At 39.8% G+C, this 13,674-nt stretch overlaps 1 protein-coding gene across 2 annotated transcripts; it reads right to left on the reverse strand.

Annotated features, from left to right (window-relative positions):
- Nucleotides 1-232: 232 nt before the first annotated feature.
- Nucleotides 233-13,429, reverse strand: LOC145482194 (dynamin-related protein Dyn2-like). 2 transcript variants are annotated; one of them, XM_081460812.1, is made up of 8 exons: nt 13,178-13,429; nt 6,226-6,686; nt 5,782-6,114; nt 4,269-4,483; nt 3,955-4,149; nt 2,536-2,671; nt 1,845-2,305; nt 233-1,462 (listed from the first exon to the last, which is right to left on the reverse strand). In XM_081460812.1, exons 2-8 carry the CDS (start codon nt 6,668-6,670, stop codon nt 1,145-1,147), a joined length of 2,103 nt encoding a protein of 700 aa, XP_081316938.1. In that variant the 5' UTR covers nt 6,671-6,686; nt 13,178-13,429; the 3' UTR covers nt 233-1,144. The 2 variants fall into 2 exon arrangements, with proteins under 2 accessions (XP_081316938.1, XP_081316939.1); XM_081460813.1 differs by lacking the exon at nt 13,178-13,429 and having other exon boundaries at nt 6,226-7,553.
- Nucleotides 13,430-13,674: the final 245 nt, after the last annotated feature.

Below are 13,674 nucleotides of genomic sequence, written 5' to 3' on the forward strand. Positions count from 1 at the left end.
TTGGATTCTCCAAGGATCCATGTTTTCATAATTGTAATTATAAGTGTAATGTTACAATAGTGTAATTGATTAAGTTGAGTCAGCCGAAGAAAGCTACGCCATTTCGTGATAGTAAGCATCAAGGGGGCCGTACTTTCTAGAACTCCGTTGTTTCCTTGTTTTTGCCACTAGTTTGACAGTTTTGTAGTGAAAAAAAGGAGCAAGAAATCGAACTCATAGACACTGCTTCAATTTCTATAAAAACACTTTTATTTTTCATTAGAAGTTACAATTTCTATTCCGCTTTTATTACATATCTACCTAACTTCGTGGGACTGCTTTCAAATTATTGATTGCTCACAGACAGAGCATATACAACTGTTTTGAGCGTGATTGTCCTGCAAAAGCGTATGCTACGATGTCGTAGGGTATTGTGGGTAATGGTGGTTCACGGTTGCTTGATTGAGGCTCAAGGTGTTTCAGTGTGTGTTTTCTCCTTCCTTCTTGCTAAAAGACCACGAAACTCAAACAAGCAACGAAAAAATAGACATTGTCGAGTGCGCTTTCACGCTTTTGTGGAACAATTTTTGTCGAAACAGCTATATGTCAACGGTGAGGTTATTAAACCTAATTTAAAAGTAATAATTATTTATAATCTAACTTAAATAAACTCAAATTTTATCGAGAATGGAAACTTACGATTTGCTGGATGGTGAGGGTTTCAATAGCACTGAGCCATGATTGAATAATAGATAGCTTTAGATCGGAGTAAGGTCTGCATGTAGCGATGGTATGGACGAGAAATGCTGGTTCGGGAAAACAGCACATTTTTGCCCGAAAATTGAAATAAGCTACCGGGAATCGGGAGACTAAAAGAAATCTTTCAAGGAAACTAGAGATAAAATATCAGTAGCTGTTCATAACAGTATCAGACAGTTTCACAAAACTTGGGGGGAATTATTAGAAATTTTACGATGATCCGTTTCCATCCGGTTACTCCTCAAACAGCATTTACGATTAGAATTATTACCCCACACCACCCCCCTGATATGGAACAAATGAGCTTGAAGTTATTCCACGCCAAACGATACAAATTAAACAAACGTGCAAAAATTCTTAAATAAGGCACTTTCCTTAAAGACAACAAGTGAAAAGATTGTTCAGTTCAGTAAATTTTGCCACCTTTTACTGGGGATCCCTGTTTCATGCGGAGCAGTTTGTCCAGTACGTCTGTGGTGCGTGGCAGCGCTTTCTCCAGAGCCTGGGACTGTTTCCTGCACATTTCACGCTTGTCCCGGATATCCTTCCTCTCCTGCAAGTACTGAACCAAGCTCTCCTTCTCCAAAGCGCGGCCAAGGTCATCCACCAGCTGTGTGACGAAGAAATGTAAGATGCAGCGGGGGACTGTGTCACACACGTTCATTTTCAGTACGTTGAAGCATCGCACTACGTTCTTTTTCAGATTCCTCATTTCCTCAATGTCCTAAATGATAAGAGGGTAATCATTTCGTAAGAACAGCCTTCCAAACGAAAGTGATTTGATTCACTGATTCGTGGCACATTCTGACTGCAATTGGCTGAGAAACTGGTGCCATATACATGCGCATTACTATATAGCAACCCCTTGTTTTTTTTACTAGGTTTATGCCTTTGTTCAAGCTGGCTGAACACGGCAAATTGTATCGCTTTTTCAGACGAAAGCAGAATCTTTCCAAACTTGAAAACCTTATCCCAAACAGCGGCAAGTAACTCTGGAAATCCCCCTGTGAATATATGGTCCAGCGTAGTTGCAAAGTTCCCAAAAAGTGTGAACCGCCGTGACTTCATGTTATAACGCTCTATATGATCTCGTACTGCATTCTTACCTTGTGATTGGCAAACGAATGAGTCTTGCTACGAGCCTCATTCATCTCGCTGACCAGTTGGTCAGGGTAGAGTTTTTTCCCGAGGTCCTTCATGTGACTCATCATCTTTGACGTCATGCTCGGATGAAACTTGTTATCTCTTGTTAGGCAGGATTCCCAGAGACTCATTTCCTGTGGTGTGGGGACTGGTGCAAACACCACGTCAATGCTTTTCTTCTGCATTTCAAGAAACTGTCGGATGAACTGAGTGGTCTGGTCGCGTTTGGTGTCAAATATTTTGTTCACAACTTTCGCTTCGATCGCTTGTTTGAGGGTGGGGAACTTGGACAGGCTGCGCTCGATGGTCTTTTGAACGATGCTCCGTAGAGTTTCCTCGACATTTTGAACAAGAGTCTCCGATATGGGCAGCAGTTGATCAACAGGGCTATTGAATGGAACCGGACGGCCTTTAAAGTCATATCCTACCCAGAAAATAGACTATATATCAGTCATAAAATAACATGTGTACTGCCTGAGTTATAGCATAAAAGATTTATTGCCTATTTTGGTTAGAAGATGAAAACATATCACATCTTAGAAGAAGCTTTTATTGTCTCAGTGTACCGCGCCCGATGAAAAAACATCTCACTTAGCACAAGACATCCGGCCAACACGCTATGAAGGAGTGTTAAGGTAGTCTAAGCGGTTTTACCTGTATATTTCTCGTAGAGTAGTTTCTGCAGGAGTTGACTGTTTTCACTGCTCTCCCCTAGTGGGGCAGTCGCACCTTCCAATTTCCCTTGCTGTTTTTTAATGTCATCATCGTTACGCATGGCAAGAGGATCCAACTAGAGATGAAAGATAAATTTAATCATGCCTTAAATAATAGTAACTGTCAGTTATGCATTCTCCATTTCCCAATTCCTCATAATTCACTTTGTTTGACCCCAATGTTTTACTTAAACTATTATTTTTAGAGGCTCTTGGGAGGTCTGCATATTCCCAAGAGTAATTCACAACAACAGTTTATGATCGCGGGAGAATGTTGCACACATAGATCTGAATATTATGACTTTTAATTTATAATGATTTTATAACGCAACTTTTTCGTGGTTTCGAGCGCCTACTTCATCGACAAATTTAAAAGTGTTCCACAGTGTATTAACGCTAATAAAACTTTGGAATAAAATTGTTAACATTATCAGGCATACGTGGTTAACGTTTTAAAAAGTACAAGAGCGAGTAAAGTTGTTGTTGTTGTTAAGATTTTCAAAAAAGCGCGTAAAATCGAAAATTGTTCTGAATTTACTATGGAAGTGATGTTGAGAAAAAGTCTCCTTCCCGAGATCACGAAAACACAAGCCAACGAAAATTTCATGGCTTCAAAACATAACTTCAATGCACATTTTGGTGTCTTTTGGGGCAATTTCATTAAAATATTAAACAAAGCGCATGGTTTGAAATGTTTTCGCGATTTCTTCGAAATTAAACATAACAAAATTTTATTTATTCTGGCATATTCCCAATGCCATACATCGTAATTTCAGAAATGTGCATTAGCTTTTCTATAACAGATCTGGTTCATACAAAATTCATGCTTTACTGATTTTCATTTTTTGGGGAAGTTTGGCAAAACGCTAATTGAAAATGCTGGTATGGTCCAGAAAACAACTGTTGCGAATCACCTTTATTTCATGTGTTACGCGTCCGCTTTTTCTGAAACGACTGTTACCGTACAATCGTGTTTTAACCATCCTAAAGGAACAGCTACCCGAAAGTACCGGCCGCTTTTGCCTGCTTAATTCGAAAGTAACGGGACCGTTACTTTCGGAATTCTACCGTAAGTTACTGGCCTCGTTTCGCCAAACAAACAAGCCGCCTTATCTCTTGAGCCCCTCCTTCCCCCACCCGCTCTCCCGCCCCCAACCAGGGAGGGTGAGAGGGGGTTAAATGAGGATTTACAATTACGGTAGTGTTAGCTGAGTGAACTTCAGTCTCGTGATGATTCGTAAGTATATAGTGACCTTAAAAATTTGCTCAACGAATCATCTCTCTTATCTCAAAGTCTCTAGAGAAAAGACATTCATGGATTGTATCAGTTGTAATACAAATTATTCAGCGGTTCTCTTACCCTAAAAACAGTTTCGCAGAATGAATTAAATAGCCTCCTCACGTTCTCGCCTCCTTCCAGGTCGGAAGTATTGTTAAAGAGAAGTTCGTGTAGCTGTTTGATGAGGTTATTCTTTAGTTTCATCGCAACCGCCCCTTTTCCCTCATCCGACTCAGGGACTTCGCTGTCCTCAAGTTCTCTTAGCATTTCATCGACCTATTTCGATTAAAAAACCATGTAACATTGTTAATTTGTAAGTAAACACCGGAAGGGTGTATAGGAGACTAATGGTTAGGAGGATAAGTTCTGGTGTTGTGGCCACGCCATCTGTTTACCTCTACTTTTCTTTTTCTCATTGTTCGCACCAGAATTGGAATCTCCGTGACCAATTTTTCGGCCAGTAAAGATATCATGGTGTCCATTAGTCGATCAATGCCACACACATGTTGGATATCGCTGTACTGTGGGTGATTCGCGAACCACTCTTTCTCCTTTATACGGGTCATTTCAGCATCCCAGTCCTTTTCTTTCGGATCTGTACCATCTTTGCCTGGGTTGTTAAGGTCAAATAAAGAAAATAAATACCTGATGCCTGTGGTATCGAGTTAAAGATTTATACAAAACACTCCAGGCAATCGGAGATCTACGAAAAGTTATTTGCAGCAACGTTCCCAATGTGCCAAGTAAACAGTTTTTCCGCGCTTTCTATCAAGTTATTGATTGCTTTTTTTACTAGTAGTTCTGATAGGTTTGTCACGGTTCTTTCGCTTCAGTGATTGTCATTGTGATTACCTCGGTTTATTTTGCACAGCAATCAACATAATGTCTTAGTAAGGACAAAGTAAAGGGTAGCAACAGAAGCAGTAGCAGCGGCAGCAGTAATAGCAGTGGTGGTTGGAGTAGCAGTAACAGTAGTCGTAAAAGTAGTGGTAAAAGTAGTGGTGGCAGTGGCAGTAGCAGCAGCAGTAGCAGTGGCAGTAGCTGTAGCAGTAGCAGTAGCGGCAGCAGTAGCAGCAGCAGCAGTAGCAGTAACAGTAGCAGTAGCAGTAGCAGTAGCAGTAACAGAAACATTAGCAGTAGCAGTAGCAGCAGCAGTAACAGCAGTAGAAGCGGTAGCAGTAGCAGCAACAGCAGCAGTAGCAGTAGCAGTAGCAGTAACAGTAGCAGGAGCAGGAGCAGTAGCAGTAGCAGTAGCAGTAGCAGTAGTAGCAGCAGTAACAGTAGCCGCAGCAGCAGTAGCAGTAGCAGTAACAGTAGCAGCAGTAGCAGTAGCAGCAGGAGCAGTAGCAGTAACAGTAACAGTAGCAGTAGCAGTTGCAGTAGCAGCAGTAGCAGCAACAGCAGTAGCAGTAGCAGTAGCAGTAGCATTAGCATTAGCATTAGCATTAGCAGTAGCAGTAGCAGTAGCAGTAGCAGTAGCATTAGCAGTAGCAGTAGCAGCAGTAGCAGTAGCAGTAGCAGTAGCAGTAGCAGTAGCAGTAGCAGTAGCAGTAGCAGTAGCAGTAGCAGTAACATTAGCAGTAGCAGTAGCAGTAGCAGTAGCAGTAGCAGTAGCAGTAGCAGTAGCAGTAGCATTAGCAGTAGCAGTACCAGTACCAGTAGCAGTAGAAACAGCAGTAGCAGCAGCAGTAGCAGTAGCAGTACTGGCAGTAGCTATAGCAGTGGCAGTAAGAGTAGCAGTAGCAGTAGCAGTAACAGTAGCAATAGCAGTGGCAGTGGCAGTAGTGGTAGCAGTAGCAGTAGCTGTAGCACTAGTAGTTTCAAATCATCCAGAGAGTTTAACTAAAGTCGTTTTCAGAATTATTGAAGAAACGTTCTTCGCTCAAACTACGAATTTAAATTTCTTACCCCGAAGCACAATAAAGCGGTTATCCTCCAGGGTAAAGCTTGACCCATTTAAAGCCACCCTTTTACCCATGTCGTCACTTTCTCTCAGCTTGTCTGGTTTGGTTAGAGCGCAGATGGTACGGGTCCTAAAATCTGAGGCCTTTTGCATGACAAGGTTTATTGCACTGTCGCCTGTGGGGTCCCCTACTTCGGACACTATCACGATAATGCTGTTTGTATTCTTCTCGATGTAATCCAACACTAAACGCTGAGTAACGTGGTTCATTCGCGGGTCGTCGTTGGCGAAGTGGGCGCCGGGAAGGTCGACCAAGGTGAGGGTCGTGAGTTCGGGGCCTGGAAAAATTGATCAAAAGTAACAGTTGTTAGCCTGCTTAGCTGGCCGGATTTCATATGTAAGTGACAAAGAATGAAAATGAACAACATCAAATTTATATAACAGCTCACCTTGTAGAGTAACATTGACCGGGGTCTTTGATATCGGAGTTCCCTCCTCCTTGGGGAGTTGACCTGAAACCTTGTTGAGAAAATCCTCTACTACATCATCCGTGGGGTCCTCTACAGCTCCTCCTATATCCGGTCTCTTATCGCATTTCACTTCTACCATTCTTTTTCGGCCATTCCGTAGATTGAGTATTATGGGATATGTGGTGCGTGCCTGCAGGGTGTTGGCCGTTTCATTTCGGCGCATTGGGAGAAGATATCGACCGATCAGTCGATTTATGAGCGTGGTCTTTGCCATGTTTTGTCGACCGACCATAACTAAGTGCGGAATGTTGAAGGTTTGTCGCAGAGTCTCGTTGCTTAACATGCTTTGAATAAAATCCAAAACAACTCCAAAGTCGCTACTTCGGCCATACTTGGCAACGGGTGTCTCAACTATACCTGACATTCTTTTCTGACTGCTCCTGAAATGTTGGAGATAAACAAGCAAACAAACAAAAAACTTAAGTCATCTGAAAAAAGACCAGATACCCACAAACATTGATTGGAGGTAGCCTCATGATTAGTGCGCTCGTCTCCAGATCAAGCGGGGAGGGAGGAGTAGAAATACCCCTAGTCGCTTCATGATACAGAAACCGGGAAAACCTCCGGCCGGATGGGGCCACTTGGCTTGTATACAAACTCAGACTTTGCTTTCCTTACCTATCACAGGCATTGAGCAGTCCCTATGGAAAGCCATAACTTACTTATGTGATTGTTTATCACTGTTTGGTGTGGTTTCTTCATTATGTGTTGTAGTTACTCCATTATGTTTTGTGGTTTCTTCATTATGTCTTGTAATGTAGTCCTGACGTGATGTGTCTTTATCATGATGTGGTGTAATAACTTCATTACGTGGTGTGGTTTTATCATGATGTATTGAGGTTGTTAAGTTATGTTTTGTGCTCTTGCCATGATGTAATGTGGTTACGCTGTTATGTTGTCTGGTATCTTCGCTATGTGGTTTATCATTACGTGATGTGGTTTCGTCTTCATGTCTTCTTGACCTCACTTCCGATACCAAGCTCTAGTACCCCGGCTTCTTGCTATCACGAACTGGTTAAACCGGTTTTTAAATAGGTCCCAGTTCCTTCTCTTCCCCGGTATTAAAGACAACAAAATGGCGAGAACAAGTAACGACAATTTGTCAACTATACTTGACAAGATGCATCTTGGGAATCTTTAATATTGAGAACTTCCAGCGTGAAAAAGTAACTGTGGATCAAATATGTAAGCTATCTTCTGAAGAAATGGACCCTGAACATCATAGGTCCTTCGACGTAGACGGCCTTTCTTCCTGTTTTCGACTCAGAGCCTCATCCTCTGAACCTTTATTCCCCGATCTGCCAGTATTTGCTTTAGCAGTCCCTCTCCACAAGAAGGATATTCCCTAGTTATTTCCTCCACAATTTTATCACGCTGACCTTCTGTTTTTTTTCTATGAGCTGCACCTGACTGAGGCCGTAACAACCCATTCTACGATAAACAGTACTTTCTGAAACAGAAAGTCACGACGCAATGTCCTTAATATTAAAGCTATCCTCCAGGTACCCCTCTAAAACTCACTTAACAATTAAGTTTTCAGGAGCGTCACAAACTTGTTTTCCTGGTTTCCTTGACGGTGGATTGCTACCGTAGTTTGGACACTCTAACCTTAAATTCATTACTGCGTTGCGATCGTTCGCACCTAAAAGTTCCATTTCTTCAGAAGATAGCTTACGTATTTGATCCACAGTTACCTTTTCACCCTAGAAGTTCTCAATAAGATGACCAAGGTGCATCTTATCAAGCATAGTTGACAAAATGTCGTTGCTTGTTCCCGCCATTTTGTTGTCTTTAACACCGGGGAAGAGAAGTAACTGGGACCCATCTAAGAACCGGTTTAACCAGTTCGTGATAGCGAGTAAAGCCTGGGTACTAGAGCTTGGTATTGGAAGTGAGGTCAAGAAGACATAAAGACGAAAGCACATCACGCAATGATCAAACCACATAGCGAAGATACCAGACAACATAACAGCGTAACCACGTTACATCATGACAAGAGCACAAAACGTAACTTAACAACCTCAATACATCATGATAAAACCACACCACGTAATGAAGTTATTAAAACACATCATGATAATAACACATCACGTCAGGACTACATTACAGGACATAATGAAGAAACCACAAAACATAATGAAGTAACTACAACACATAATAAAGAAACCACTGCAAATAATGATAAACGACCACATAAGAAAGTTATGGCTTTCCATAAGTCCCTTTTATGTTCCTTAAATGAGCAGTTAAAAGTTGGGAGAAATGTTATGTTGCCAAGCCATCTTGCTATGTCCTTTTATAACTATGTATACCAAGTCCAGTGACGAAATCAACAAATAAATCAATAAACTGAATCTATTACTTACATCTTACCTTTTAGGAACTGCGATTTACGCATTGAACATAATCTTGGAGATATCTATGATTTTCAAGCCTGCACGAATTTCCACAAGTGAAGATTATAATATGCCACAGTGGCAAACGATGAAATACTGAACATTTTTTAAATTGCACTGCCAGCGTTTTTTGCAACAGCTGCTAAGCTTTTCAATGATTTAATTCCTAGGAAATGTAAACTTTACCCATAGCACCAACCAGATAGTTTTGGTTACTGAACCTCGGTTGGTAATTTAACTTACTCATACGCTCGTTCCACCTCAGTTGTTTCCACTCGTACGAGCCGTACACAAGTTTCAACTATTAACTTATACTAGAAGTAATCATAGATTATGAGTGCGCTCGTGTAAAGGTGTTTAGGCAAGGTTGACATTCTGGTATATTGGAAAGGTGTAGAGGTACATGCAAAGCTAATGAATTTGGGTAGGCCATAGGAACAAATATGTTGTGTAGCACATTTGCATATGTTTACTTTAGAAACGGGTACTGTTAGATTAGCTTAGCTCTGGTTCGTCATTCGTGAGGTACCACGTGTAGTTTGTTTTGTGGTAAGTTTGTCAGGGTATATGGTAAATTGTTGTACATACCTGAAAGATTGTTATAAGGACAGAATTGGTTATTAATGGTAATTGTAGAAGAGCAGTTAAGACAATTATCACAGTCTAAAAGTGAAGTTAACGAGTATTTTTAATTGTGAGTTTGAACTTGAACTGAACAACTTGAACAAAATAACGAACAGTAGAGTAGTTATCACAGAGGGCGAATTCCAAAAGTATTTGTATAGTTTACATTGAACTATAACTCAACAACTTAAACAAACCAATATGTATTGTGTTCATTTTGTATGGAGGAAATTGACTTGTTGACAAGTCAGGTTTAGTTTAAAAGGTAGCAGAGAAACTTTTTGTGATATAGAAAAGTGTTATTGTCAGTTAATCTACTATAATTAGTGGGAGTGATATTATAGGTCTTGAAATTAAAGTACAAAATCTTCCAAACTTTGTCTCCTTTTTTGCAACAAGTACTTTGGTGAACTACTACTGCCACAGTTACTGAGGGGCACAGTTGACACATAGTGAAACCCATTTATATATGTCCAATGAATATCACTGTTTGCTTTTTCTCATGATATGTAGTTAATGCAGGATAAATAATTGTACCATCAGGTTTATTAAAATTAAACTCAGTAATATGAATGACACAGTTGTGTGAGTTTCCTACTGCCTGAATAATTACATTGTCACACATTGCGCCTGCATTTGACATTTGTTTTACATAATTTTCCCAAGTGTCATCAACAATACTTTCAACATACAACTCTGGGTGATTATTTAAATGGGCTATTCCTGACAAACAAATTTGAAAGTGTAAATCAGCAGTTCCATAAAGCTGATGGGAAACTGATTTGAAAAAACAATCTCCACTGCCACCAACATCATGTGGCATTAAACTGATGTGTTTAAGTTCATCAGATAGATGATCCCAGGGCAAGTTGCCTCTAACATTCTCATTGGGAAAAGCACCTCCTTTTAAAGTAGACGTAATTGTCGAATTGACATGTAGCTGTGATTTTAATGTTGGCAGTGAGACACACTCCTCTCGGTGTTTGTCAGAGTTGTACGAAGTGACATGTACACGACATATTTTCAAATTCTTAAGGAAAAAAACATACTTACTGAAGAAATTTTCACGTTCATGCCACTTGCACAAATACTTGTAATTGCAACACAGAAATCTAATGAATGAATTGTGTGGAACACTATTTTTCAGAATAATTCGATTTTTTTGTCTGACTAATTTTGTCAGTCTTCAAAACTTTAAGAACCTTGCGAACAGGAATCCGGGAAGGTTCTCTATCCCTTGTTCTTCTCTGATTTTCTCTTGTAACAGACCGGAATCTCTTACAATGTGTAAAATCCCTCGCAATTGCAGATGAACAATTACTCTTTTCAATTATTTTTCTTTCTTGGCCTTCTTCAGCATTACAGTTAGCATTACATCCACACAAGGTTACTTCCTTTTCATATTCAAGGCACAGAAAACTATTCACCGAGGTCCTTAACGGGAAGTCGTGTATGACTTGCAGAAACAAATTTTCCGGACATATGACGAAAAATCGTTGCTTAATTCTGAGCTACATAACTCGCATGGTTAGATTTGCGACCAAAAATCATGGTTAGATTTCTGACTACAAAGCTCAGGCTGAGGAGCGAAATAACACAGCTGAAGTTGAGCTTCGTCAACGCAGTTGTTTGTTGCTGACGACGGGCGATTTCGTCTAACAGGGCCAAACTCTACTTTCGCACCAGAAGTCATACATACCTCCTTAAGGCATCGACAAATGTTTACAGTGATATCTTTTAGTCTCATGATATCCAGTCAGAAAGACGTGAAAAGAAAATTGACTACTTACAGCTTCCAAATTACTGTGTAAATGTCCACAAAACCCCGCGAAACAAAGACCTGCACTCGAAAGAAATGTACAGTATGGAACGCCAGAACTGTCTTATGATACTTTTTTTTATTATATTGGGTGGTTATGTCATTATATTTAGTACTTATGTTATTATATTCGGTGATTAACTCATTATACTCGGTGCTTATTCCATTATACTGGGTGTTTATGTCTTTATATGCGGTGCTGTCTTCATTATATTCGGTGCTTATTTCATTATATTCGGTGCTTCCCTCGTTATATTCGGTGCTTACCGAATATAATGGCCTTTGCACCGAATATAAGGAAGAGAGCACCGAATATAATAGTGTTAGCACCCGTAATAATGAAGAAAACACCAAACAAAGTTAGACCCGAATATAACGGAGAAAGCACCGAATATAATAAAAACAGCACCGCATATAATGAAAAAAGCACCTAATATAACGAAGAAAGCACCGAATATAACGAGGGAAGCACCGAATATAATGGAATAAGCACCGAATATAATGAAGACAGCACCGCATATAAAGACATAAGCACCGAGTATAATAACATAAGTACTAAATATAATGACATAACCACCCAACATAATAAAAAAAAGTATCATAAGACAGTTCTGGCGTTCCATAGTACAGCATATGGTTTGGCGATGATGTCATTCGTTTCACCCCTGCTGCGGGACGGCCAAATCGGTGTCGCAACTTCGGACTGAACTTAACTATTGATCTCATTCGTTGTTATCAAAATTATATTTTTTATAAGAATTACTTAATTCTTGTATTAATTTTTTATTAACTGTATTAATTATTTATCTATTAATTGTAGTTATTTTATGTATCTTATTAGTACACGACCCCACAAGATTGTTACCTTTGACGTCTTTTATCGTGTATAAATAAAGGTTGTATGTATGTATGTATGTATGTATGTATGTATGTATGTATGTATGTATGTATGTGTGTGTGTGTGTGTGTGTGTGTGTGTGTGTGTGTGTGTGTGTGTGTGTGTGTGTGTATGTATGTATGTATGTATGTATGACTAAGGTCCACCGTCCCTTGAAACTCGACTCAAGTCTGCATTAGGACTGCGTTCTACGAACGTAATCATGGAGTTCTATCTTACAAACAATCCTACTTGGGTGTGGGAAAATTCCCTGGGTGAACTCAAGGATGGACTCAGTGTTGTTTTGGGAAGAGGGTCAGTTGTTACAACTGTTTTGAAGAGCACTGATCCTTTGCAAATATGATAACTCACTATTCCTAAAATATCGAATGATTTTACTCAGTCTGCAACCTATTCCGGCTCTTCAAAAGGGTTTATATTGAGGGAATATTCCAATGGCCCCTCTTGGCAAATTGGAATCCCGTAAGCGAAATTAGTTAAAGATTGCCACGTCATGTACAGATTATATTAGGTGAAGAAGAAACAAGAAAGTCAAGAAATAACAGGAACGACACTCAAACCGAATGAATTCAGCGGCCTCGAGATCAGTTAAAGCCTTCTAGTTGTGATTTAAACTTCCTTTATCTGATTCTTTATGCAGCTGAATTTTTACACACTCTTTCAAGCTTTCACTTGCTGCGCGATGCAAATTGTAGTTTTGAGTATTTTGTAAGTATCATTTCAACTGGGACGAGCTAATATGACAGGGTAATATGGAGGACTGATACGTATACTTATTCCTTCGCTAAATTTTGATCTCAAACTAATTCGATGCCAATCGCTGAAATTATGAAAACTGCAACATCACGATCGAAGGATCTCGAATTCGAAATCACCGCTATGTATAGGGCTGTTAACTTTACCATTTTATCCTCCAAAACATTCGCGATGGCTCGCACTAATACTGTCGAGTTAAAGTTTCAACTTGACCTTTATAGGACCGGCTAGTTCGGACTTTTCTAAACATTAACAACTCTGAGCAATGTAATTCCTAACATTCAATTTGTCTATTTCAAAGAAAAGTGAAAACATGGTCGCATGCCATGCCAGTCACTTATTCTGAAGCGAAACATTTCACATATGAGAATTAAATACCTTGTTTAGATTTAAGCCGGCGAACTGGTAACTTTGCGAACCGATTCAGTCTTGCAGGGCAGCGTTTTCTTGCGTTCTTCTCAATCCAGAAGACCACCTGAAAAACGCTATCTCCTTCAACCAAGAATCTTCACTCTTTCCGATTTCGCTATTTGAATCGATTAAATTTGCAACAACTGTCCTTCTCATTTATCTTTAAATGCCCGGAAACGTTTTGCAGCTTTCTCGGAAAAGCAGGCTTGGCTGCACAAAGAATGAAAGCGAGGCTTGAACAAATAGATTACTTTGTCATCTCCAATTGGCTAATTTCGTTGACATACTTTCAAAAGATATCACTAAGCTAGTCTTCGAAATGGCAATGTTTGCAAGGTGTCCTCCAAGTCATTATTTGTCATAATTTTAATAAAGTGATTTTACTGACTTACTCGGGGATACGATGGATTTTAAAACTTGCCAATTCCCTAAATCTAATAAGCACTTGTTAATTTATTTCACAA

This window comes from Orbicella franksi, chromosome 3 (assembly GCF_964199315.1).
Source record: "Orbicella franksi chromosome 3, jaOrbFran1.1, whole genome shotgun sequence".
NCBI lineage: Eukaryota > Metazoa > Cnidaria > Anthozoa > Scleractinia > Merulinidae > Orbicella > Orbicella franksi.